The sequence below is a fragment of the Hippoglossus stenolepis genome, chromosome 1 (assembly GCF_022539355.2).
Source record: "Hippoglossus stenolepis isolate QCI-W04-F060 chromosome 1, HSTE1.2, whole genome shotgun sequence".
Lineage (NCBI taxonomy): Eukaryota > Metazoa > Chordata > Actinopteri > Pleuronectiformes > Pleuronectidae > Hippoglossus > Hippoglossus stenolepis.
In genome coordinates this window covers 29,712,268-29,738,310 of record NC_061483.1, presented here as the reverse complement: position 1 = coordinate 29,738,310, position 26,043 = coordinate 29,712,268, and the positions used below count along the sequence as shown (strand labels likewise).

At 39.3% G+C, this 26,043-nt stretch overlaps 1 protein-coding gene across 1 annotated transcript; it reads left to right on the top strand.

Annotated features, from left to right (window-relative positions):
- Positions 1-267: 267 nt before the first annotated feature.
- aldh1a3 (aldehyde dehydrogenase 1 family, member A3) lies at positions 268-25,694 on the top strand. The gene is made up of 13 exons (XM_035164181.2): positions 268-429; positions 538-642; positions 1,348-1,488; positions 3,548-3,677; positions 7,300-7,361; positions 16,091-16,219; positions 16,702-16,815; positions 17,753-17,855; positions 19,815-19,999; positions 21,742-21,906; positions 22,071-22,228; positions 23,675-23,749; positions 23,860-25,694. The coding sequence occupies exons 1-13, from the start codon at positions 337-339 to the stop codon at positions 23,927-23,929; spliced, it is 1,530 nt and encodes a 509-aa protein (XP_035020072.1). The 5' UTR covers positions 268-336; the 3' UTR covers positions 23,930-25,694.
- Positions 25,695-26,043: the final 349 nt, after the last annotated feature.

The following is a 26,043-nucleotide window of genomic DNA, read 5'->3' as shown; positions in this document are numbered from 1 at the left end:
TGATGAACAAGATACATATGATACGATGAACATGATGAACATGATCAACATGATAAACATGATGAACAAGATGAACATGATGAATATGATGAACATGATGAACATGATGAATATGATGAACATGATGGACATGATGAACAAGAACTGCTGAACATGGTGGATGTAGCAGGATGTTTCCAGTGAAAGCTCCAGTCTCCCTCTCAGATAAGGGCTCCTGATATTTGACAGGGGCGGAGCTCTGAGTGAGGAGGGAGGAGTTCCACGTTCTTCTAAATAAATGCAGAGGACGAGTTGACAGTGTCGGACTCGCGGAGCAGACTGAGAGGTGACCTCAGGATGGCACAGAACGGAATAACAGAGAATGGAGTGACTGAAGGAATCCCTGCCCTGCCTCAGCCTGTCCCTGTCCAGGACATCACTCACACCAAGGTAAGTGATGGTGGTGGGCTCAGTGGACAGTCCAGGTATTTAACCCCTACAAGCTTCTTCTGAATGTGCTGGTGTTAAAAATCACGTGCCATCAAACACGCTCCACAGATTTTTATCGACAATGAGTGGCACACATCCTGCGCGGGAAGGACGTTCCCCACCTTCAACCCGGCGACAGGTGCCAAGCTCTGCGACGTGGAAGAGGCCGACAAAGTAAGACAGCATCCACTGCAACTGCTCTTCTCCAGGCTTCTTTAATAATAATAATAATAATAATAATAATAATAATAATAATAATAATAATAATAATAATAATAATAATAATAATGGAGCATACCTGCACACTTTACAAGTGAATAATACTTGAACTGAGATTATTGGCTGCTTTGGCTCTAAATTTGTTGATTTTTGCAATATATTTTTTCTCATGCCAAACTTAATTTGAATATCTTATGAAACATAGCACAAGATAAGGACTAAACTAAATAAATAAGAATGTTTTTGCCAAATTGGGCAACCATATTATCGACAGTAGTATATACATTATATTGATATATTATATTATAGTATATTATAGACAAGTAGTTTTATATCCACAAAATATATTTTACAATGAGGTTTTGCTTTTTGCTGCACGCTTCAGGACAGCTTTCATAAAGAAAGGTAACATATGGCTACAAAAACAAGCTATTTCAAAAATAGTTGTCAGCCTGCTATCACTACAACCACTCGCCCACTCTTATACTGTTTCCACTTCCTCTAATACAGGCCTAGTTAAGAACTGAAAACTGGCCATGAATCTTTTAGTAAAAGTCATTCTGTGGGTATATCTGCATGTTCATTTTTCAGATTGTTTGTTTATTGTAGCGTGTTGCTGTCTTTATGATACATATTTAACACATGTGTCGTCCTATGCAGGAAGATGTGGACAAGGCGGTGGAGGCAGCCAAGGCGGCCATGAAGAGAGGCTCTCCATGGCGGAGAATGGATGCGTCCAGCCGTGGGAGGCTGCTGCTCAAACTGGCCGACTTGATAGAGAGGGACCGACTCCTGCTGGCGGTGGGCTCTTTCCCTGTAACTTCTAGGCAAAAGCAATGTAGTGTTTTCTGTAGACGGCTGTAGCATAAACAGCATAGATTAACGTGACCGATGTGTCTGAGCTTTTAAACTCCACACAAACAGTAACCGTTATCAGTCTGACTTAGGCCAGGCCGAAATAAAATAGTGTTTGGTTGGTTTCTTGAAAATAAAATGGGTTGATGAATTGCGCATTCATTTTGAAAAGATGAAATCTGATGAAGCCCTTGTTGGCTCTACTTTAGTGAAATAATCTGGAAGTTAATAACTTAAAGGATCATTTTGAAATCTAGCAATTAAGTTGCACACTCGTCTCACCCTCCCATTCCAAGTGTGTAAAATAATCTATAGCAGCTTTCAAATAATGTAATAATGTGAGAGGCCCTCATGATGGACACCATCGAGGAGGACAGTGATTATTATTTTCAGGTGATTTTACACAAACAAAAACATCATTATGAATATTGCATTTATTTCTGCCATCAGGTCCCCTTTAATCCTGTTCACTGGAACTTTAATTAAAATCATGGAGTTACTTAAATTTAATTATGAATTAATTCCAAAACTTAAAACGCAGTATTTTGTATAATTTGGGGTATTATACTTTTCCCCATCATATTTGATGACCATTATATATATATATATATTTTTAAATATTTAATTAAGCTTATGTGATATAAATGTGGAGAACATCAAAGCTTACAGTGCTTTAGTAAATGTATGTAGCGATTTCTTTATCGTTTTGAACACACTTCATTATCTTTACTGAATAGTTCATCATTAAGGAGTTACAGTAACAGGCTGTGATAGCAGTTTCTTTTTCCAGTGTTAGATGTGCTTCAGATTCATTCATTCATTTCACAATATATCTCAGTAAGTAAGGCAATTACTGTTTCATGAGCAACAAAACTATGGGATTTTCCTGCAGCTGTCCATATGCTGTAATGACATTGACGTATTCGCATGGGACTGGCCTATAATATAGCATGACATCATGACACTGTGACCCCACCCTCTCCTCGTGATGTTGCGCTCCCTCTCCTCCAGATATTGTTTGGAGTGAAATCCCTGTTGCTGTGCCTTCTCACTCTGTTTCGCTGCCAGCTTGCATTTAAGACTTAGATCTGTAAATGAGCTCTTACAGATGTGAGTGAAGTAATAATACCAGATTGCATGTGACCTGCTGATTGCAAACATGCTCTGGAGAGCTAGTGTGCAGTCTAAGGCTAATTACACTAAAGTCCCAGATATGTTTGAGGAAATAAGGTCCAGATTCAGGCCTTTTGAAGGTACAGGGAAATTGTGCACTGGTTTCAGAGCCTCACTTCTTCTCTCTTCTTCTCTCACAATGAAATAAAAGTAACTCCAGCAATCATGGTGGAAATGAGGAGGCTAAACAATACATCGTAAATCACGTCTGACACATTCAGACATATTCATTATTAATTAATAGTAATAGTAATATAATTGTAAACTCAGTTTGACATGCTCAAATTGGCCTATTGCCACTGTACATGGCAGTGGACAACTGTGGCTGAAATCTTACTGCACCACCCTTGGCTCCTCATAGAAACTACCTTGCCAGCGGCTTCCCCCTCATACAGCTCACTCCCTTTGTACAGGCCCTAAATTAATTCACCACCATCGCAGTAATTGTTATTATATCTGGAACGGTATCAAGTCACGCTAATAAAACTGTTTGTAGATGGCAACCAGTAACTTTATGGGCAGCTGTGCAAGAATGGGCCTGGAAGCTCCCAAAGATTATGAATAATTATTTAAGGATCAATATGATTTATTACAACATTTGTCCAATATTAATGTCACCCAAAGAAACTGTTGAGATCTGGAAAGCATCATCAGAGACACTGGAAACAAGGCAACAGTTTAACCAGATTATCTGGATCAGACTCTGTGTTTTGTATCTAGATATGATGTTAACCTGATTATATTTATGCCATGTAGTAATGTGCCTCCACAATGAGATCATCAACTGTGCAGTAACAGGGACACATTTCTTTGTTTCTTCTGTTTTCCTCAGACCCTGGAGACTCTGGACACAGGGAAGCCTTTCCTGCAGTCCTTCTTCATTGATCTGGACGGCAGCATCAAAACCCTTCGTTACTACGCAGGCTGGGCTGACAAGATTCATGGCAAGAGTCTGCCTGTGGGTGAGTGTGTGTCATCTGCTTCTAACCTGCAGGAATTTTAACAAACAACACCTACAATGTATTAATGGCCAACAACACAGTGAGAGATCCTGTGTAGTATCAGAAAGGGTTGGACCAGTGTGTTTTCTCTGTTTTTTTAGCCACAAAGACCTGCATATACTATATATATATATACGCACATACACATATCACTGTGTAAATTATAAGCAGATCTGTTCCGACCGATGCATGTGACACAGACGACTGAAAAACACAGCTGACATGCCTCTTAATATTTTTGACTGGATTCAAGGTAGTTTAGTGTGTCCCACATCACAGGATTATTTGTAGTGAAAACACTATACACTAATTTGACAGAATACATTAGTAAATTGAGCTCTCAAATTAAATTAGTAATTTATTCTCCTAATCTACTTAAATCCTGACATTACAGGTAAATACATTTTTTCTTTTAAAAATACTGCTCTGTTCTTAAGCTGCAGGAGCTGAGGCTAAAGTTTGGAAGGAGCTGTCAAGCAGTAGTGGTTTGGTATTGTGGGATCTAGAATTAATAATGATAAAAGATCCTTTTTTTTCAAACAAGCTCCACACAAAGACATGCAACATTTTGCCACATGAATAAATAAATCTAGATAATTAAGAGCGGCACAAGATAATTACTAGTGCACATGATGGCCCGGACACATTTGTTCTTGCACATGCCATGGAATCCGTAACAAGTGCACCATTGGGAAACAAGTTAATTACTCTAGAGCAAGTGACTTGTCCTGGCTCAGGATTGTCCTCAGCCCTGGGTGGTATCGCATTCAGCCTCTTAATACTTCCCCCCTCTTGTCACAGCCTACTTTGCTTCTCGTCCGCCTCTGCAGGACAGCAGATAGACAAAACACGCTTGCCTTTTCCTCCTGATTAGATCCCAATGGGGTGGTGAGAGACGCACGGCATGGCGGGACAAAAGGAAGAGGAAGAGAGTGAGATAGTGATCAGTGAGGTGCAACACTCTGTGAGGATTAACAATCAGCGTTGGCTCAGTTATCGCCCAACCGGCAGCCACTCAGCCAGTAATCCCCAGTTTTATACTGCCTTAGTGACAGAGCTACTGCTGCTAAACAACTAGTTTCAGTTTTATTTAATGTAGCTGAAGCCAAAGTAGACATTTTTATTATTGGACAAGGGAGAACAGTCTAATTACTGTTATGTGGTGGAAACATTAATAAAGGCTCAAACCTTGGTTCTGAATTTACTCACTATTTTTAGTGCATTGGATTTGCATAAATAATAAACAAAAATAAATAAATAAATAAATAATGCCTGACATGTGTGCATCACCTTAACTCCAACAGTAAAAATATTAGAAATAAAGATAGCAGTTTAACGTTACAATTGCATTTCCAGTCAGCATTGTTATCAGTAGTGACTAAGCCAGTCGACAGATTGAGACAGAAAAATATTTTCCCCCTAATATTCCATTTCTTCTTCTCACCAGAAGATTTGGTCTCTTATATTCATTGTGCTGACAGTGGCTGAATTATTGCGTATACAGACACAATAAGAATCTGCTTTTATTTTGTTTTTCACAGAACACAGAAAACAGCAATTTGTAGTTTAGTTTGACTGAAATCAGAACCTTTAATTTCACAAAACTTGAAGATATTAGTGGATGTTACAAGTCTAAGACACAAACAGAGTTAAGATCCAGGAGTCCTCAAGCCCTAACAACAAACACTAGTATTGTCATCAGTAAAATCACTCAAAGCCAAACAGCAAAAAGTGATAAAACATTGTTATAAATATAATATACCAGACTCTGCTCCTCCTATACTAAAGAGGCAATTTCCTTCAAGTACATGTGGCTCTTTTTTTGGAAAAGACACAATTTCTTTAACAATCTTTCCAAATTTTGATTCTTCTGATAATGTGGTGCTGATGAGCAAAAATATTTAGCTTTTTGTGTAACTTTTACTAAAGTCTAACTTTAAATGCAGATGATAGGTCTGATATTCCACCTCTAAAATGACACCAAATATGGGGTGAACTTTTCAGTGCAGATGAACACAAACCAACTGCTGACAAGCTTCTTGTGAATATTGTGTTACTGGCTGATAGCAACATACTTTCAATGAGGAGATGAGTCCTGTTGTGGGGAGACACCCAGTCTGTGATCAGTCACACAGGAAACTAGAGAAGGTCAGTTTGCTGAGCCTCTGACACGTCCTTGTACCGAATACACAGGGTATTGATCTCCCTATTAGTACAGGTGGGAGAGGATATTAAAGTAAAACCAGCTTAATAATACAAGACAGTTATTGCAGTTGAAGTTTAAAAATATAGTTAAAGAGCACAGTGTAGTCAAGCGATAATGTAAAGGAAATGTATACATGACACTGATTAATAAGCCTAAAATGTGCCTGAATGCTACAAGACTAGAAAAACCCTCTGAACGTTGTTTTCTCTTTAACTCAACTGATGTGTTTAAAGGTTTTATATATATATATATAATATTAATTACCACCAAACAAATGCTTCATGAGCCACACCTCCTCTCTCTCTTACAGTTCTCAGCATATTGTTGCCCGTACAAACTATGGGTATTGGGAAGCCCAATAAATGAGACTGCTAAGCGTACAAACAGAAGCACAACTGAATATGGTTCTCCTGTGTAAAGGAAAGCTACTGAAATAAGAACAATTCAGCTGGATGCCATACAAACATGGTGAAATGGATCTGTCGCGTCTCGTCCTTAGTTTAGGGTTAGGGGCTAGCGGGTGACAGGTGTGTTTACAGTGTGTTCTGAAATACGTCGCAGCGTGAAAAAGGGGTGAAAAGTGGGTCCACCTGGGTGTCATGTATATGTCACTGCTGATGGGAGCAGGAAGCATCTTGCTATTTAAATGAAAGCGTTTCAAACAGTTTAACAGGGAGGGATTCACATGCACTATCATGAACGTTTGCCTGGGCTGACTGAAAGAACAGAGATCACAACACGCACAGATGGAGGAGGACTTACTAGACTCACTGCTTGTGACGCTGTTACTTCACTGTATCTTTATATAGACATAGCTGTTGGATGCTGTCTTAATGTTTCAAGTCTTACATAACCTTAAATAAATAAACTTTCTGTTTTCTTTACAGAACATTTTTTACTCTAACCATCATGTGAATTCTTTTTGAAGTATTTCAGTTTAAGAAAAAGGTCATATAGGACAAATAGGTCCTCCAAATTATATGACAGCATACATCTTTCCATGCAGTGCCACAGTGAAGCATTTTCTGATCTGACACCTCAGTCTGCAGTAAAAAAGCAAATGTTATGATGAGGCAGTATTATAGTTCAGGTTTGGAAACATCTTGGTTAGGGTGAAAATGACTCCTCAGTTCAAGTTAGAAGACCTTAGTCATCATGGTTACAGTAAACACATGGTTAAGGTTCTCAGTGATGGTTTAGCAAACCTCCCCCTGTGCAGACTGTTAGGTCTAGCTACAGGTGAAGCAGAGCACACTTAGAATCAAAGCCACTCACACCCTTCAGCGATGCTGGTTGTGATCTCTAAGAGTGGAACTTGCAATATAATACATCAGACTGATTGTTCTGTTTCTGTGTTTTTTTTGTTTTTTGTTACAGATGAAAGCTTCATGTGTTTAACTAAGCACGAGCCTGTTGGCGTCTGTGGAGCCATCATTCCTGTAAGTCCAGGGGAGATCTGGTTTCAATTTCTGAACAATAATGTTTAATATAAAATCAGATTACTGTTTAGATTCTTTGACTTAGTGTGAAAAGGATTTATCTGAGAATTGAATGAGACACATATACACTGGGTGCATATGGTAAATGGAATGAAATACATAATATTTGGGGCTATATACTGTTATAGTGAGTGTGTGTGTTCCTGTACTTGAATCTTTGTGATCACCATTGTAAGCATAGACCTTACAGAATGAGGACATTTTTGGAAAGTGAGGTCATCTGACTGGTCCTCACTTTTTCAATGGGCTGTTTGAGGGTTAAGACTTGGTTTTATAGGGGTTAGGGTTAAGGTTAGAATTATATGGTGTTAAATTCCTTCTGCTTTGGGTTCGCTGCTAACATAGACCCAATACACGGAGTAGTCTATGCAGACACTGAAACAAATTAAATTCATTATTTCCATTCCAAAAACATAGTTTTATTTAAAAAATTCAACCTGGCTGCGGATGCAGGGAAAAGGGCACATAGCCCGACCTCAATGCCACCAAGCCCGGGCCGACACCCAGGGAGCCGTGCACAGCTCCACTATGTCCGCTTACAGTGATCACTTGGGGTCTTTTCATACATGTTTGGACCAAAAAAATGTACGTTATACAATTTTAGCCGGCTCTGTCAGTAATTTACGCTCTTCTCTGTGTCTCTATCATTTGCGCTGTGCACTGCCAACCGAATCGAGCAAAAACCGTTTCGTATTAACAGTTGTTTTTATCTCAACCATGGTTATGATCCATTTGTAACCATAAACAAGAACTTTTATTCATCTTAACCAAACCTTAACCATTGAAGAAGCAAATCAAAAAAACATGGCTGATGTGAAGTTTTCAATAGCGGATGCTAGAATGTACCCAAACATTTCACTTAAGTAAAACTACAAATAAAAAGACAACAAAACACTTAAGTATAAATAAACATAACACATTCACTTTTCTACTTGAGTAAAAGTAAGTAAGTTCTTGCTTTTATATATACTTATTAGAAATATTAGAATTGAAAGTACTTGCCTAGAGTAGCCGGTTCCCTAATGTAATGACCTATTACATCATTAACTGTGTCTGCTGTATATTTGGTTTAATACAAGAAAAGTACAGCCTCATAGCATTATTAAGGAATGCTGCATAGGATGCTACTGAAAACACTTTGTATACAGATTTTCCGTAATGGCTGAGTGTCAGCAGTGGACTCTTCCAAATCTATTTCAGATGTTACTTCACCTAATGCTGCTGCTGCAAGAGGAGGGGTCTAATGTTGCTCTCCACTCTGATTGGATCAGTGGATCAATTCCCCTCTCGTTATTGATTACTATTAAAAAATAAAAAACAAATTCACACAATACCTTGTCAGAATGCATAGGTAGAAAGTACAGATATTTATGATACTTGTAGTAGGTAAAAAGTGAAAAGTATAAAAAAATAAATACACTGGAGTAAAATAGAGATACATGAAGAGTGTACGTATGTACAGTAATGAAGTTTGTGTACTTTTTTTCATCCCACCCATGCATATGGAGATGTTTAAAAAGCAGGACAGCAGATGACTGATAATGCTGAACTTAAGTTGTTTTAAATCTGATAAAATACTTTGAATTGTTATAATACCGTCTGGGAAAAAAAACGGAACTGAACGTAAATGAATATGAATTAAATATAAATCATTAAAAAACAGACAATATCTGAAAACAAAAATGTGCATTGTATCAGTTTGCGTGAGTAGATCTCCTGTGCCTTACTTATCATTTTTAAATATAAAATTGAACTAATCAAAAAACTGAAAAACTAAAGTAAAATTTGACTTTTGTTCAGTGGCCTTGTAATTATAGGTTTGGCTGATGCAGATTATGTCAAAGTGTAATTTATAGACCCAATTAATTAAGTGAGTCAATGGCAAACCATTTTCTTTTTTATTATACAAGTTCCTTGTTACCATTGTTTTAATTAAGCCTGACAAACTATCCAGACCTGTCTGTATACTTGACCATTGATTTGTTAGAGCTAGGTACAGCAATACAGTTACTGTACTGCTACTACTGTACCTTGTACCAGTACAGTCTTTTTAGAGTCCAGTTTTATAAATCTGTACCTGCAAAGCTCAGTACCAGAACTGAACCATTACCCACAATTATCACTAAATTAATATACAGATCTGGACCCAACCAGGTAGTACCAGTCCTAGGTCCTGAGCCGTACCCATGATGTTAATGGAACACATGGGCTACAGAGTAACTCACTTTTCAACTTATCCAGACTGTATGCATGATGGGATCGCATTATATGATATATTGTGAAAATCACTCGCTTAATCAGTAAATTAACGTAACCTTTTTGTTGTCAGTCAGCTGCATTTTTCAGTTCTGGAATAAAGATGAATTGAGGGTGAGAGGTTGTGTCGTAGGCATTGACACACAATAAAATCTCAGATGGGGTAGTAAATTGCTAAATGAATGCAAACTGGCAATCATGTCCTTTATTGGACAAAAGCTGGTCTGAGATCCGAGATCAATGCCACTTCAGTGTCATCTAATTGACGTCTATTTTTAGCCATAGCAGTTTAAGCCAGTCTTGTCTTGCTTGCCCTGCTACAGATATGTTAAAATAAGAAGTTGCTGTGCCTTGGAGACACTCTTCCAGATGCTGTATTGAATCATAATTGATCTTGTGTGCAGTTTGCGGTGTCCTGTCAGGAGTTTGCCTGTTATCTATCTGGACGGTTCTTTTTGGATTGAGTTATTGTAGCTGTACCACAATTGTCCACTGGGGCAAATTATCAGTAATGCTGCGCCATACCCAGCTCCATTAATCAATTCATGTTCTGGATATGAAATATTTTCATCTGACAGCAACATATGTTCCTTTCACATATTTATTTTATGCTGTAAAACACCAGATTACAGTTTTGAGTGAATGGCTCTATTTTAAACACTGCTAACATCTCTGGCTTTCTCGGAACTACATCAAGGCTTAATTGGAACCACTGCAGCTTAACTTTCCATAAAAGCACTGATCATGAATGTGTAGTGCTGCACTCATGAATGAAATGAAACCGTGCGTACCAGAAACCTTATCTTAATCTTTGCTCTCCCTAAACAAGGCCTTGCCTCGGCTAAACCCTTTAGGGCTGTTCTTACAGGAACACACAGTCTCAATCCTGTGCTGCGTGGATTTACTTTCACATACTGGAATATATGTTTTTTCTTCTTTTGATAATAACTTCGTCAGATTTAGGGTGGGGTAGTGTTTGGTGTTTCACCGTATCGTGTTTCACTTTGTCGTAGACACATGAGTGTAATTTCGACATCGTGACAGAATACAGCCATTCAGTTTATATCTTTGAACATAGGTCTGTAACCTCTAATGTTGCTTTGGCAACAAAGGAACAAAACGGCTGTTGTTTGACATGGGAGATTATATCATAAAAGTGAAATTTATACTGAAGAACGTTGTGTAATTACTGCTGGCACACACACACCACATGAGTCATTGTCAGATGAAAACAGGAAACATTTCTCCCGACTGGTGATCCAAAGATCCCTTAATGGTGCTTCCAAAGTGTTGTAAAAGTTAACAATGCCTAAATAATAAACATGCAGCACTCACATATATTACTTGTCCACTGGGTTCCAACAAGGAAATGAGCAACTGGAAAATGAATTACCTCTTTTTCCAGATTTGTTTACTTTGAATCATCTCCAGTCCTAATGATTTGATATTTTCTCCAGACCAACATCCAAGTGATTTAACTGGAAAAACCAAAGCACTAATGATGCGTGTGTTATTTGCATTATTAGCCCCAGTGTTTGCTGCTTATTATTATTTCCATACAGATTAGAACAGTCACAGTTACATATAAACTTTAATACATGTGTCACGTCAAGTGAATCCTAGAGTCTCACATTCTTCCATATACACATTTGTGTGTTTTACAATTAGTATTATCTAGAATTTACACCTGCCTATTGCTTTGTTTCAATAGCCACATAGTCAAGGCCAGATTTCCAACTGGACAAACAGGCAACTACTCTAGCCCAGCACTTCAAAGGGCTATCCAAAGCCAGGTTCCCTGTATAGCAATTCAATTGTGGTAATGTGATCACTTGTAACATCAACCATCCAATTTCAGCATCAAATTAGGCAAAGAAACAAGTTAACGTGTAATGATCCTCCAAAATCATTGGTTTGGACCTCGGTCTTTAGTCATGTGGTGATTCATACCTAATGGTATCCTGGTTTTGTCTTCCAGTATCACAATTCTAGTTTGTGTTGTGGTTTCAGAATTGCTACACCCCTGCCAAATATCTGTCTCAGGCCAGATTAGATATAAGATCTCTTCATTGTGTTCTGTGTCTGCTCCATGGACTCATTCTAAGAAAACTCAGAAGAAATGCCTCTAGGAGGTGTCCTTATCAGATGCCTGAATCACCTCAGAAGTTTCTAGTCCTAGCTACTTCTGGACGTTCAAATTCCCCACCCTTTCCTTAGGGAGAACATGAAAAAAGGCCACCCTGATGTGAGGCCGGTGTGAGGATAAGACCCTTGTAAACCGGCTTTGCCAGGTCTGTCATTACCACCACTTTCCGGTACAATGCCTACATTACTGCATACATAAGTGCTGGCCAACAATGAATCAACTGATACTTTTGCATTAAGTGTGTACGGGGGTCTGCACTGGCACACACTGAATGCAGTGCATTGCCATATGTTTGCAGTCTTAAGTCTGACATGACAAAAGGTTTATGCCTTTTTCTGCCTAAATAGCTTATATACGCTGTCAGACTTACTGCCAGCCATATAAATGGAGACATTCAGTGTAAAACCTTAAAAAGAGCTAAAAACTCATCTGGATACTGAGCGACAAAGCTGAGCTTTAATCAGTCTGGGTGGTAACTGTCTGATCATGTTTTCCCCTCGGGGCTTACTATAGCTATACACACTTCAGTACTACAAAATCGTATATTCAGCTGGACTTGGCAGCTCCTCGTACCAGCTCTTGCATTTTTTCTGTCATTGATTCTTTTCATACATGTCGAACTGAAGCAAATGGCCCAAAGAGACCCCCTGTTGCCTTCATGGTTTGCCAGATTTGTTCATGTTGCAGAGTCAGACAGTGGAATCCCTGCTAGTTAGCCTGTTAACCTTGGAAATTATTCATGCTGCCTGCATGACTTTGTCTTAACTTTGGTTAACACCTTTGTGTCTGTTGGTGTTTTGTTTGTTGATTTGAATAAATCAATTTGTCTCCAGGTAATTTGTTATTTCTATTGCTGTCATGATACAAGGTACACAAGTTGGTAGACTTTTGCTTTTTTGGCTGGACCGATGATGGTCCTCCATCCCTAACGTCCATGTGTGAGTAAGAGAGTGAGCGAGTGAGTTGAGTTTGTGATGAAGTTACACCATTGGTTAGGAGAGTTTTTGAAGTTTCCCCAATAGCTGTTACTCTTTCAAAATGAACTGGTTCAATCAGTTTATATTACGTTATCAGGGGCCATTTACAGGCAGCAAAGTAGTTGCTACATACACACTGCTCAAAAAAAATAAGGGAACACTTAATCAACACATTATAACGCCAAGTCAGTTAATTTTGTGTTCTGCTGGTGTCCTTGTCACTACTGGTAGCATGAGGTGGTACCTGCAGCCCAACCAGGTTGCTCAGGTAGTCCAGCTCCTCCAGGATGGCACATCCATATGTGCAGTCGCAAGAAAGTTTACAGTGTCTCCCAGCACAGTCTCAAGAGCATGGACGAGATACCAGGAGAACGGGCGTTACACAGGGCAGGGCCATAGAAGGGCATCAACCTCTCAGCAGGACCGGTATATGCTCCTTTGTGCAAGGAGGAACAGGAGGGGCACTGCCAAAGCCATACAAAATGACCTCCAGAGGGCTACTGCTGTGCATGTTTCTGACCAAACTTTCAGGGTTAGGGCCCAATGTCCTCTAGTTTGACATCCACCTGTGCTCATAGCCCAGTACCATGCGGCTTGATTGGCATTTGCCAGAGAGCACTGGAATTAGCAGGTTCGCCCCTGGCCCCCTGTTCACTTCACAGGTGAGAGCAGGTTCACACTGAGAACATGTGACAGGCATGAAAGAGTCTGGAGACGCTGTGGTGAACGTTATGCTGCCTGTAACATCATCCAGTATCATTGGTTTGGAGTCAGTGATGGTCTGGGGAGGCATATCCTTGGAGGGTCACACAGACCTCCTTGTCATAGCCAACGGTACCATGACTGCTGTTAGGTACTGTGATGACATCCTCAGAGCAATTGTCAGATCTAACGCTGGTGCAGTGGGCCCTGGGTTCAGGTGCAGGACAATGCCCGGCCTCATGTGCGTGGCCAGAGTGTGTAGGCAGTTCCTGGATGACGAATGCATTGATGCCATTGACTGGCAATCACGTTTGCCCAGCCTGAATCCGATTGAGAACGTCTGGGACATTATGTATTGGTGTATCCGTCGCTGCCAAGTACCACCACAGGCTGTCCAGGAGCTCACTGATGCCCTGATCCAGGTCTGGGAGGAGATCCCCAACACACCATCCGTTGTCTCATCAGGAGCATAATGCCCAGACGTTGTCGGGAGCGCACAGGCACGCGGAGGCCATACACACTACTGAGTCACATTATGAATTGGATCAGCCTGTGATTTCAAATTTGCACTTTGATTTTGCTGTGATATTGAATCCAGCCCCCAAGGGGTTGATGATTTTGGTTTCCATTGACCAATGTTAAGTCACTTTGTTCTCAATGAATTACACAATGTACATCAGTAAAGATTTTCAACATGAATATTTTGTTCAATGAGATCCTATGAGCAATTTAGGTGACCTGTCACACCCATTTAGCTATATTTTGGACGAATATTGCCATCTTTCCAGAGAAGGAAGTCAAGAGTGATGTCTTGTAAGAAAGCAACTGGTCTATCTCGGAGTAGCAGAGCAGAATGTAACTTTACACCTTTGTCTAATTTAGTAATCAGTGATCTATGAATATGAAAATTCGCTCGGCCTCTATCTCCACCCACACCTCATCTCTTACCTGCACCCCATTTGCTCATCAAACACAATATCGTCTTCTTTCTGTTTTGCTGCTGTCAGTAGCTGTATGCTCTCCAAACAGCAGCTGTAGCTGTACAGTCTCTGTGTTAGAAACAGCAATTGTGTATTGAGTATTCAGCTCGACCATGTTATCAAACAGCATATTGCTCATGTTTAGTCAAACCACCTTGTTAATGGAGTTAGAAATTGGATTTGTATTGGAGAGGGTCTTTAACTTTAGGTGATTTTGTCAAATAACTGGTTTTGATCCAATCTTGTTAAAGTGATACACACAAAACAGCAACACATACAGTAAATTGAGTCCAAACTATTCTTATTTCATAAGCCATCAGCTTTATGTAGCCTAAAGCTTTATATTTTGGGAAGATAGTGTAGCCTATTACTTCCTTATCAATTTAGTGTGCCCTGCACTCTTGTGGCCTGAAATGTGCACAACACCCAAAACTTGATACACCAAGAAAGACTCAACACTCAGTCCTCGCTGCATTAACGGACACCACATAGGTCCTTTGGGCAAGACAGGACAAAACCACATGATCATTGAGAGAAGCAGGATGCCAATGGGAATTATGTCACATACTTTCAGTCTCTGCTAGAACACATTCATGGTGTAATTGTATACATAAAATGTGAGGAAAGTAAATCGCCACACATTTGGCCAGATTCCACTCATAAAGTGGGTGTTACGTTTTGGGGAATACCAGTATACATGTAACAGAGTTACATATTCAGAATAAAAAAATAGAAGTAACTGTTTTTATTTGCAGTTACAATTTGAATAGACTGTTATCACAGTACAGCTTTATTCTTACTCAGTACATTTTAAATGTAGCCCTCCCACTACTTAATGTCAGGTTGTTATTTTTGTAAGGTTACAAATCCCATATCTCACATTGTTGGAGATTTTGTGGAGACAAGTTTTGCACATGTACAATGTTGGTATAGTGTATTTTAGTTTTCTGCTTCACATTCTTTACATTCAAATTAGTTTCCGTGTTGGCCTAGAGGTAAGAAAAGCAGGTTTGTGACTATGAGGTTCCATATTCTTATCTTGGTCCTGCAGGGAAAGGGAAAAAGCAGCGCTTTCTCGTCTTTAGCATCACCGACGTGCCGTGTAGCAAGGCTGTAACTGCTCTGCACCTGCTCTGGTGAAGCTTCTCAGTGTTCAGCAAGTCAGACTGTGATAGTACTTGGTAGTTTTAAGATGTGGATGTGTGTAACTATGTGAGTGGTTCCTTCTAGAGAGCTTAGCTCTCAGCAAAAACTTTCCTGAATAAATGAAGGATTTTTTTCATCATGAGATATTTGTCACAATTGTTCTGATACTATTTAGGGTATATTGGGGATACTACTATCACAGTATTTGTTTTAGTTCTAAGTTTTACCTGTAAATATCCACTAACAGATTTTTTAAAACACACAACTGCTATCATGTCATGTCATTTAAAAAAAGCTATATATCTTGGTGGTGTATAAGACCTCAAAGCTCTTTCAGCAGTCATTGTTGTGTGAGGGATAGAATGATAATGACTATCTGACTCACTGTGTCATCCAAAAGTGAACACACGTTTGAAAATGTTTTGGCAGTTGACTTACCTTTGTTCTTTTTGTCTATGTCAGTGGAATTTTCCTCTACTGATGTTCACGTGGAAGATCGCACCGGCCCTGAGCTGTGGAAACACTGTGGTCATCAAGCCAGCAGAGCAGACCCCCCTCACGGCCCTCCACGTTGGATCACTCATCAAAGAGGTCTGATGTTAGGCTCAACATGTGCAATGGGATTGATCCAAGCTGTGGCCTGAGAGAACATCTCATAGTCCTCTTCCTGAAGAGATTCTGGGCCTGTATTCTTAGAGAAAATCATGTTTCTTGGTGATTAGACTGCTCTGCCTCTCTTGTGTCTGGGTAGTGACTGTACCCGGAAGGGGAGAAAATCTGAACCTGAACAGTTGGAGACTCCCAGTGCCCATTTTCTTTTTCTAGCCATAACTGCGCTGTCAGTGCCAACACACAAATAATTGTCAAATATAGTAACATTTCATGTAATGTTCTTAATAAAATAGAATTACTGAACCCTCACCCAGTCGTACCATGTGATTTGAAACATGACCACAAGCTTATATGGAGTCATATGGGGTTAAATGTTTAAACCCCATCTTTTGCTGCTCCATAACACATTAAATCATTGCTGATTCCTGACATTAACATTACTCTCTGTGTTGTCATTTCAGGCGGGCTTCCCTCCTGGAGTTGTAAACATTGTTCCAGGGTTTGGTCCCACAGCAGGAGCAGCAATAGCCCGCCACATGAACATTGACAAAGTGGCCTTCACTGGTTCTACTGAGGTATGTGCATGTATAAGTGAACGATAGATACTCTCAAATACTTAGGTTTTGATGGATAATCCAACAGCTGATCTCAACAAGTGAGACTATGTTGTGTTTTGCGTAGGAGAGATTCTGGTGAATTCTATAACTTGTGTGATGGAAGTTTCAGCATATGACAACTAAGTGAATATTTAACTGTGTGCTATGTGATGAATCTATTTATCCAAAGTTGGTTGTGTTGGTAAGTTGGTGAGTCAACCACATTAACTTGTTTTTAATTCAAACATTACAGGAATTACCCTCCCCCCCCCCCCCCCAATATTAATACAAGTTGAAGCAGCTGCAGTGTCTCTGCCAGACAGTCCTGAGAATCCACCGCCATAGTTCCATAACCATCAAGAAGTCTGGAACTATTGTGGGGAACTGATTTCAGTCCTGCTTACATGCTGTTACACTTTTGTGGCGACTAACTGGCCCAATACTGAAAGCAACAGGAGTGAATGGATTCTCTACAATGAGTTCTTGACACAAATACCTTTAGTTTTGTCCTTGTCACTCGTCTTGCTGCTGTGTTGCAGTTGCCATTGCCAGGATGCTGTTAGTGATTGTGTGGTATTTGTGCAGTAACCCATCGTGACCAATCATCAACATGTTACTGCTCCCTTGTGGTGGGGCATAGCAATATCCACAAAATACCCCTTAAAAAAGTGAACTAAAACACACACATATTGGCTCCGACAACTTTATACTCCATGTTACATTATGATAACAGTTTTATTCATAGCTTTATTTCACTGTAACTCTTGATCACAACCTGATTTTTAAATTTAGACACCTGCATTACACTCCTGAAGACGCTCTGGTTATGTTACTAATTATTTAGATTTTTGTATCAGTATTACCCATAATGCATTAAGGTTTGACCCCTAATTGCTGTATACCATTATGTGTACAGGTTGGCCAGCTGATCAAAGAAGCAGCAGCCAGAAGTAATCTGAAGAGAGTGACTCTGGAGCTGGGAGGGAAGAACCCCTGCATTGTGTTTGCTGACTGTAACTGTAAGTAAACTGGCTCTTTATTTCTCTCTTTTTATCACTGTGTATATTCTGCTCACCTTTATTCCATTTATATTTTTTATATTTCCTTCCACTCATATTGAATGTTTACTCATTATTACTTTTAATGATCTGTCTTTTTTGACTATCCTCTTTGATGTTGTAACACGGCATATTTCCCCGTTGTGGGACAAATAAAGGATTATGTTAGCTTCAATATGAAATGGAACAATCAATGCAAACATTGTGTTTTGAATTGGATTAGAGTCACAATATGACCTGTCATGTTGATATCCTTCAGCCCCAAGTGTTACTGAGAATTCACTCACTAATTTTGTTCTGGGAATATGAGAGGGCTTAGTGGTCTGGTTCACAATCTCTGATTGACTGTCCACATCTTGTAGAGATTCCACTTGGTCTGTTGTTGTTCTATTGAAAGCTGTTTCCCCAGTAAAAAAAAGAGAGAAAAGAACAAATAAACAAAAATGAGTCACTCAGAGCTTTGAAGGTGGGATTAAGAATGGTGATGTCATCCTGTGCCCTGGTGAGAAAAGTAGCAAAATAAATATTGGCCACAAAATTTTTAATTGAAATTAGAGATGTAGTAGGCCTGTTGTTCAAATACCATAGCACACGTATGACATAGCGCATGCTTGTTCACACAAAGTTCAGTCCTTGTTTCAAAGGTTATTTAACCTCTTACAGTGACCAGTTTACATACTTAAATCCACTACAATTGAACACATGTTGAGAATGGTAAGCTATAGTCAACCAAACATCCAGCTAACTAGTAGCCTATCAGCCAACACCACTCCATGGATGCAGAAGGTTATAGCGAGTGTGGCATTAAGCAACAAAAGTGAATGAACATAAGTAGTTTGTGTTTTGATTGATTTAATGTATCAAACAAATGAAGCCACATTTGAAACAACCACTCTGAGCAACAGTTGCAGTGCAGTTCAACCTTGCCTGGCTAAGAACATATAGCTAAGCTAGCTTTCATTTCCAGCTGCATTGCGAAATAGCTCAAACTGTCCAAGTTTAACAGGCTTTGCGATCTTTCTATGTAAATTAATTTTAAACTAGAATGGCAAATCCCATACTTCCACCAAGGCCCAGTCATCCCTTTCAATGCAACCCATTTGTGCACACTTACAGATGCCAGTCCCCTGAACGGCCCTTGAATTAAATAAATTCCCAGATTCAGATCTGCATCAAAATACGGTCCCATACCGGATGCTTCCACTAGGTTTTGTCACAATCTGTCCAGGAGCTTTTGCGTAATCCTGCTAACAATGAGACAGACAAACAAACAAGGGTGAAAACATGACCTCCTTGGTGCAGGTAATAAAGAAACTGTCAGTTTGTGTTATTCTGCCTTTTCGTCTCTACTAGTTAATGTTAGCTCGGCAGAAAATAATCATTCAATTCACAGTGCAGTTCACTAACACTAACCCTATTGTTTTCTTGCGTGCATCAGTTGAATTAAATCAATCAATACATCTTAATTGTGAATATGACAAATAGGATCTTTTTTTTTTTTTTTGCTGTCTTCATGACATATACTTTAGTGATTGCATATTCAAGATCTTATTAAAATGTACATGGATTTTAATTGGATTATGTGACCTGCAAACATTCTATTTACTCACTTTCTAAAAAAACATGGCAGTGTCATTCCTTTGAGCTCCCGTAGCACTACATCTATGTTAAACTACACATTGTGACTGAGAGGATGAAATAGAAGATCAAACAAGCAGAAGGAAATAATACATAGAGGATACAAAACATTTAAATTGCAACCCTACAACCAACTCATCACATACCCCGAACACAGGACAGGTTCAGGGCTGGTGGTTGGTGCTGAGCATGAAAGGTGTAACTTTCTCCTGAAAAGGCAAAAGGTTTCCTGAAATGTTAAGGTGGATCTAATCCTTTGTGTATGTGCATGTGTGTCTGCAGTGCAGCTGGCTGTGGAGGAAACCCAGAAGGGAGCTTTTTATAACCAGGGTCAGTGCTGCACGGCTGCATCACGAGTCTTTGTGGAGGAAAGTATTTATGAAGAGTTTCTACGTTGCAGCATAGAAAAAGCCAAGAAGATTGTCATAGGAGACCCACTAGACCCCCAGACATCACATGGGCCACAGGTAGGAACACACAGAGCATCACAGAATACAAATCAACAAGTACTGCCTGCAATGAGGGATTGTTTTACAATATTTGGGGCGGTGAAACAAGTTGTGAATATTACACCTTTGAAGATGACATGGGGGAACGAAGCAACAAACTATGGTGGTTTTGAGTGTCTGGCCAAATGTCCAATATTCACTGTATTTTAGCTCAGATTTAGTTCTCTACCATCTACTGAGGTAAATATGTGGCTATTTAGCTGCTAAACGCTCTCATGTTTAATAGGTCTGCTCAGACCTGTTTCATTCGCTGTGTGGGAGGCAGTTCCACAAGAACCAGTACTCAAACAAAGACAAAAATGTCATCATGTATAAGTAAAAGACTTTTCTGACTTTTCTGAAAATAAGTAAGTACTTGCTTTTCATCACAGCAGTAAAAGTACTTGTGGAGTGTAGCCTATGCCATAATGTAACAATCTACTACATCATTAGAATGTCAGCGGTGGCCTCTTCCAAATCCATTTTAGATGTTTCTTCACCAGTGATGCTGCTGCTGCAGGAGTCGAGGTCTAATGTTACCTGTTCACTGTTATAGGATCAGTGGAAAAATTCCCCTTTTAAAAATATGAAAAACAATGCACATGTTACACGTTGCATTGTAAAAAAGGAGTAGAAAGTAGAGATATTTGCTGATTTATGTTGAGGAGTAAAAGTTAAAAGTACCTGAAAATAAATCTACTTAAGTAAAGTACAAATAAATTAAAATTTTACTTGACAAAGTAAATGCACTTTGTTACATACCCTGCTGAAGCAGCTTTGAACTTAAATGGAGGTGGGCCGGTTAATCTGACATACATTTACTAGGACAATGCTGAAATCTTTTGTCTCATAAAAACTACTATTTGAAAAAACTTCCAGTTAAACATGCACCAAAAATAATAAAAGATTTATGCTTTATCAGAAGTGTCTTTAAACATTGTTTTAAAGGTTTTACAAGAGAGATGACTTTGAGGATGAGGAGTAACTGGTTGGTTTGGGACATCTAAACCTGCTTAAAGGGATAGTTCACCAAGAAATTTAAATTCACTCATCATCTACTCACCACTATGCCGATGGAGGGGTGGGTTGGTTTGAGCCCACAAAACACTTCTGGAGTTTAAGGGGTAAACTTTGTTGCAGCCGAATCCGATACAATTGAAGTCAATAGCGACACACACTTAAAGACGTAATAAAACAGCATAAAAACACAACATGCCTCCATACTGCTCATGTGCTGTCATCCAAGTATCCACAAGCCCCGATATTCATATTCGACTCAAAACGACATCATTTACACCGTGTGTTTGTGTTTGGGGCAGGGCAGGTAATATTCAGTGGACATCAGTGGAGAAAGCAATGCTATGAGAGCAGTAACCGTGAGCCAAATTCTGCTGTTCTACTGTTTACCTAGATGGTAGCTTCTTTAAAAAAAAAAAGCTACATCCAGTCATTCTCATGCATTTCTCTCACCTTCTTTTAAGACTAGATTAACTCCAAATAAAGTCAGTGGTCACTGTTATGAGCAGCAAAGTAACATCTATTCCACAGCATTCCCTATAGCCACATTTTATAATGGGCTCAGCATATGGTGTAACTGTCTAAACTGGCAAGTGATCATTTTTAGGGATTATTTCTGATTTATTATAACAAGTGACACAAGTGAGACAGTCTCTAAAGTTTATCCTTCCCTTGTCTACCTGTGTGCCTGATGCTGGCTGCAGATTGACCGACAGCAGTTTGACAAGATACTGGATCTGATTGAGAGTGGGAAGAAGGAGGGAGCCAAGCTGGAGTATGGAGGAGTCGCTGTGGGTGACAAGAGCCTCTTCATTCAACCCACCATCTTCACAGGGGTCAAAGACCACATGCGCATCGCCAAGGAAGAGGTTACAACTTATTTCAGTACATTACAAATAAAGCTGACATAGACAGGGAGGGGAAGGTGTCAGTGTCTGAGGGTTAAACATAGCAACAGATGAATTTAATTGCACAGTGTGACTCACCTCTCTGTATGTGTGACTGGTCTCTACTGATTTCTTTGCCCTCTCAGATCTTTGGTCCAGTGCAGTGTATATTCAGCTTTAAGAGCCAGCAGGAGGCCATAGAGAGAGCAAACAGCTCACAATATGGCCTGGTGTCAGCAGTCTTTACAACAAGCATCGACAGAGCTCTGTCTGTGTCTGCAGCCCTGGAGACTGGCACTGTGTGGTAAGTCCCTGCTCACTGTCCTGACACCAAGGAACAGGCTTTTATTTCCCTCTTCATTATTCATTAAACTCCACATTTCCATTTGATTTCAATAACACTGCTGAATAAAACTCTGATCCAGTACTACCGCTGTTGTGAGGGGCTGTCGCACCTGCTGAATGGCCATTATACAAGATTTTTCAACGATCTTTTCTTGATCAAACAATTTCTCTTATGCTTATTCACATAACATCTTCACTCAAAGGATTTAAGAGCCCGTAGTTGTCTTGTGTCAAGGCCTAACTATCTATGTAATCATTCCTTTAATCAGCTACGAGGAAACAACAAACTCAACAACAACAACAACAGCAAATGAAAACAATTCGAATGAAATCTAAAGTTGCATTCAAAGCCATGACTAAATTATGTATCAAACATAATTTATACCTAAGGTGGAGTTGTAAGCGCCTCACTGAGAAAAAATGAAAAATGTGGTAAACTAAGTGAAAAATTAGATACAAATTTGTAGGGGTGCACTATTCTATCTGACTGTATTCAGCAGCCCATGCTGTACAGTAGAACTGGATTCACGGATACATGTCAAAATGTTGTCCCCAATGGCACAAATTTTATTTTTGGTTTTAATTTCTGTTTATGCACAGGTTAAAAAACAAGATTTTCCCTATAGGCTATATCCATACTGATACATTTTAGTTTTAAAAGCATCTCTTTTGTATGTGAATTGTCATGTGATGTACAGGTGTTAGTCTGGACAGAGATTATTTCTGACATGGAGCCAAAATCGTCCTCCAGATGAGATCGTTTAAAAACAGAAACGTATTAGTGTGGGCCATGTCTGGCCTGTATATAAACCACACTGACAACAAGACAGCGTCCAGAATGAAGCCAATACACCTTGCTCACCCCCTGGTGGCCGGCTGTAATATAGCTCTTAAATCCATGCACTAAACTGAAAAATACACAACAAATAAAAATTATTATAATTATTATTCCTGTCATTATAGGAAGTTCAGACCACAGTACAACTTGATTTAATTAGTTATTTGTTGCCATAAAAAACGGGGGGAACCCTCATGATTCACAGCATGATTGGTTGAATGTGTGTATCGGCGTAACCTCCATATGGTGTCTGCAGTGCAAGATGACAGTACCCACATCCAGGATATTTTGGCTACATTTTGCTACAGTGGAAGGAAGCTCAGATATTTTCCATCTTTATATACAGTAATTGGTGTGGATGTAGCCTAAGACAGCATCAGTCGATCCACCAAATGCCCCAACATGTTCAAGAGACAAAGGCCTCCTGTGGGCGGAGTAATTATAACACGAACAAAGGATGAAGTCAGGTTATATTGGTATAGAACCAGAAAGTATACATGGGGCCAACTTTATGCTGAGATAAAGACGGGGATAATGATCACTCTCTCTCTCTCTTTCTGTTTTGAGGATAAACTGCTATAACGCCCTTCACGTCCAGACACCCTTTGGAGGGTATAAGATGTCAGGCATTGGACGAGAGCTGTAAGAACCATCACCATATCTTTGTGTTTTATGTTTTTCTCAGATTATACCTGTTGTATAATGCTTATTCCTTGACTAACCTGCCTCATGTGTTTTCTCTGTCCTCTCAGTGGAGAGTACGCGTTGGCTGAGTACACAGAGGTGAAAGCAGTGACCATCAAACTGAGTGAAACCATGTGAGATGAACGGGGAAAATCCAGTGCTGTTCACTTCCCCTTCCGTCAGGCCACAACACGATTCACCACAAGCCCTACATTCCCTTCTTCTTCTCAGTCATGCTCAAAATGGAGACATAAGGTTTAAGCCAGTATATCACTTACTCTGTACAGTATATCAGAGCCCAATGGTATACTGGGTTTTACTCAGCAGCTTCAGTAATGTCACTACATACAACTGGTCATGCTCTATTTCACAGGTTCATATTTTTCTTTAGATTTCACAATAGTTTATTTAGGTGTTCCCCAAGTGTGATTTGGTCCCACATTGATTATCAGGACAATAGAGACATGAGCTCAGCTGGTACATTTGCAGATAATAATTCATGTTCAACACAACAATGCAACATTCATAAAGGACATATTTTCAATTATAAATTGAACATTTACTTGGCTTTAAATGGGACAGGTTTTTGAATATGATTTGGTTTTACCCTTAGTCAGTACCAGATTACAAAGTCAAGCAGTATAACAAATACAAAAGAACTTAATTTAACAAAAAGCACAAGTAAAAAAAGTAAAAAAACAGCAGATGGAGTTTAGCTAATAACTTGATAAGGCCTCCGCGATCTTTCTCAAGCCGTCCACTGACTCCAGGTTTGACCACTCCCCGTGGATGCTGAGAAGTCTTTATCTGTTGGTCCCAGAGAAGCCAGGTGATGTCTGTTTCTGCTGATAATTCAGTGTCTTGCCCATGCACGGCCCTTACTATTGTTGGTATTGTTGTAAGTTGTAAGATCCACTCCCTCTACCCATTGTCATGGAGTGGAACCCCCCACACTTTTTGTCAGAAGTGACAACCAATTGTTATTGAAATACTATAAGATGACAACAAGTGAAGGACCTTTTGTTTGCTGATTAAACCAATGGATTTTGTTTAAAGGGTTTTTATCTTTAACTACTCTTTCAAAGGAGAGTAACGAACTTTCAAGGTCAGCTGGTATGGCCCTTTATTGAGAAGCTGACCCATGGCTAAGTGCTTCTTCCTGGAAGGTTTCAAGCATCTGGATTTCCAGGACATGTCCTCTGCCCTGTGGAGACTAGGAGATTGGACGGTGTCTCTGAGGTTTTTCAGTGTCAAGTCCACTGTCTTGATTTGCCTAAACCCCAAAGTGTTCATAAATACTCAAGTAGTTAAAACATGGTGATTCTAATTTGCCTGTCTTGCCCTATTGACATAAATAAATGCACAAAACATACTGATTAATCAAAGAGGATTTTGCATAAGAATTCCACTGATCAGTTCTATTTGTTAATCAAATCTGCCTACATGATATAATGTGGGAAGTTTAAAGAATGAATATATATATACATATATTGTAAATTGTTAAGTAGTTAATGTCTGCGGGATGAAAAGTCTACTTTTGTGTTTCTAATTCCGAGCGCTGATTCTAACCAGGTGTAATAATACAATGATATGTTCTCTGCTGAGGGGAATGTGAGTTCCCTTTTAAATATTGGAAGGAACTGTGTTTCTAAGGTAATATTTACCTTTCCAGTAAATACCTTAGTCATGCAACAACAACAACGTTATCATTCCATGGATAGTGTCAACTTTTTTTAATATATATATTTGTGTGTGTGTGTGTGTGTGTCTGTGTGTAACCAACATATACTGTATGTTTGAGCGGTTGTTTATTATCTCACATGGAGACCAAGTCTGTTTCTGTCTTTTCTCACATTAGTTTTGTATTTAAATAGAATCTTTGAATAAAAAAATTTAAAAAACACACATTGTGCCATTTTTTGCAGCTGGTTTAGAGGAATGTATCTTACACACACACGCGCGCGCACACACACACACAGATATATATATATATATATTAAAAAGATGTCTCTATACATTCACATTCACACATGAATAAAATTGGACCTGGGGAAGGGTGATTTACATTTACCTGGTTGCCATGATATGAGGGGACATTCTATTTATTCTATAGACACAACGTATATAGCATGGCCTGTCAAAACACATTTATTACAGATGAAGTTTGCAAATGAACGGTACATTTAAGTTATTTTGAGTTTTTTTTTTTAAGAATCATTTAGGTGTTAATATTGAGCTCACATAGGCTTTAT

Coding starts and splice junctions, on each gene's coding strand:
- aldh1a3 (XM_035164181.2), top strand. CDS start 337: ATGGCACAGAACGGAATAACAGAGAATGGAGTGACTGAAGGAATCCCT. Junction 20,000..21,741: donor AGACATCACATGGGCCACAG/GTAGGAACACAC, acceptor TGCTGGCTGCAG/ATTGACCGACAGCAGTTTGA. Junction 23,750..23,859: donor TCAGGCATTGGACGAGAGCT/GTAAGAACCATC, acceptor CTGTCCTCTCAG/TGGAGAGTACGCGTTGGCTG.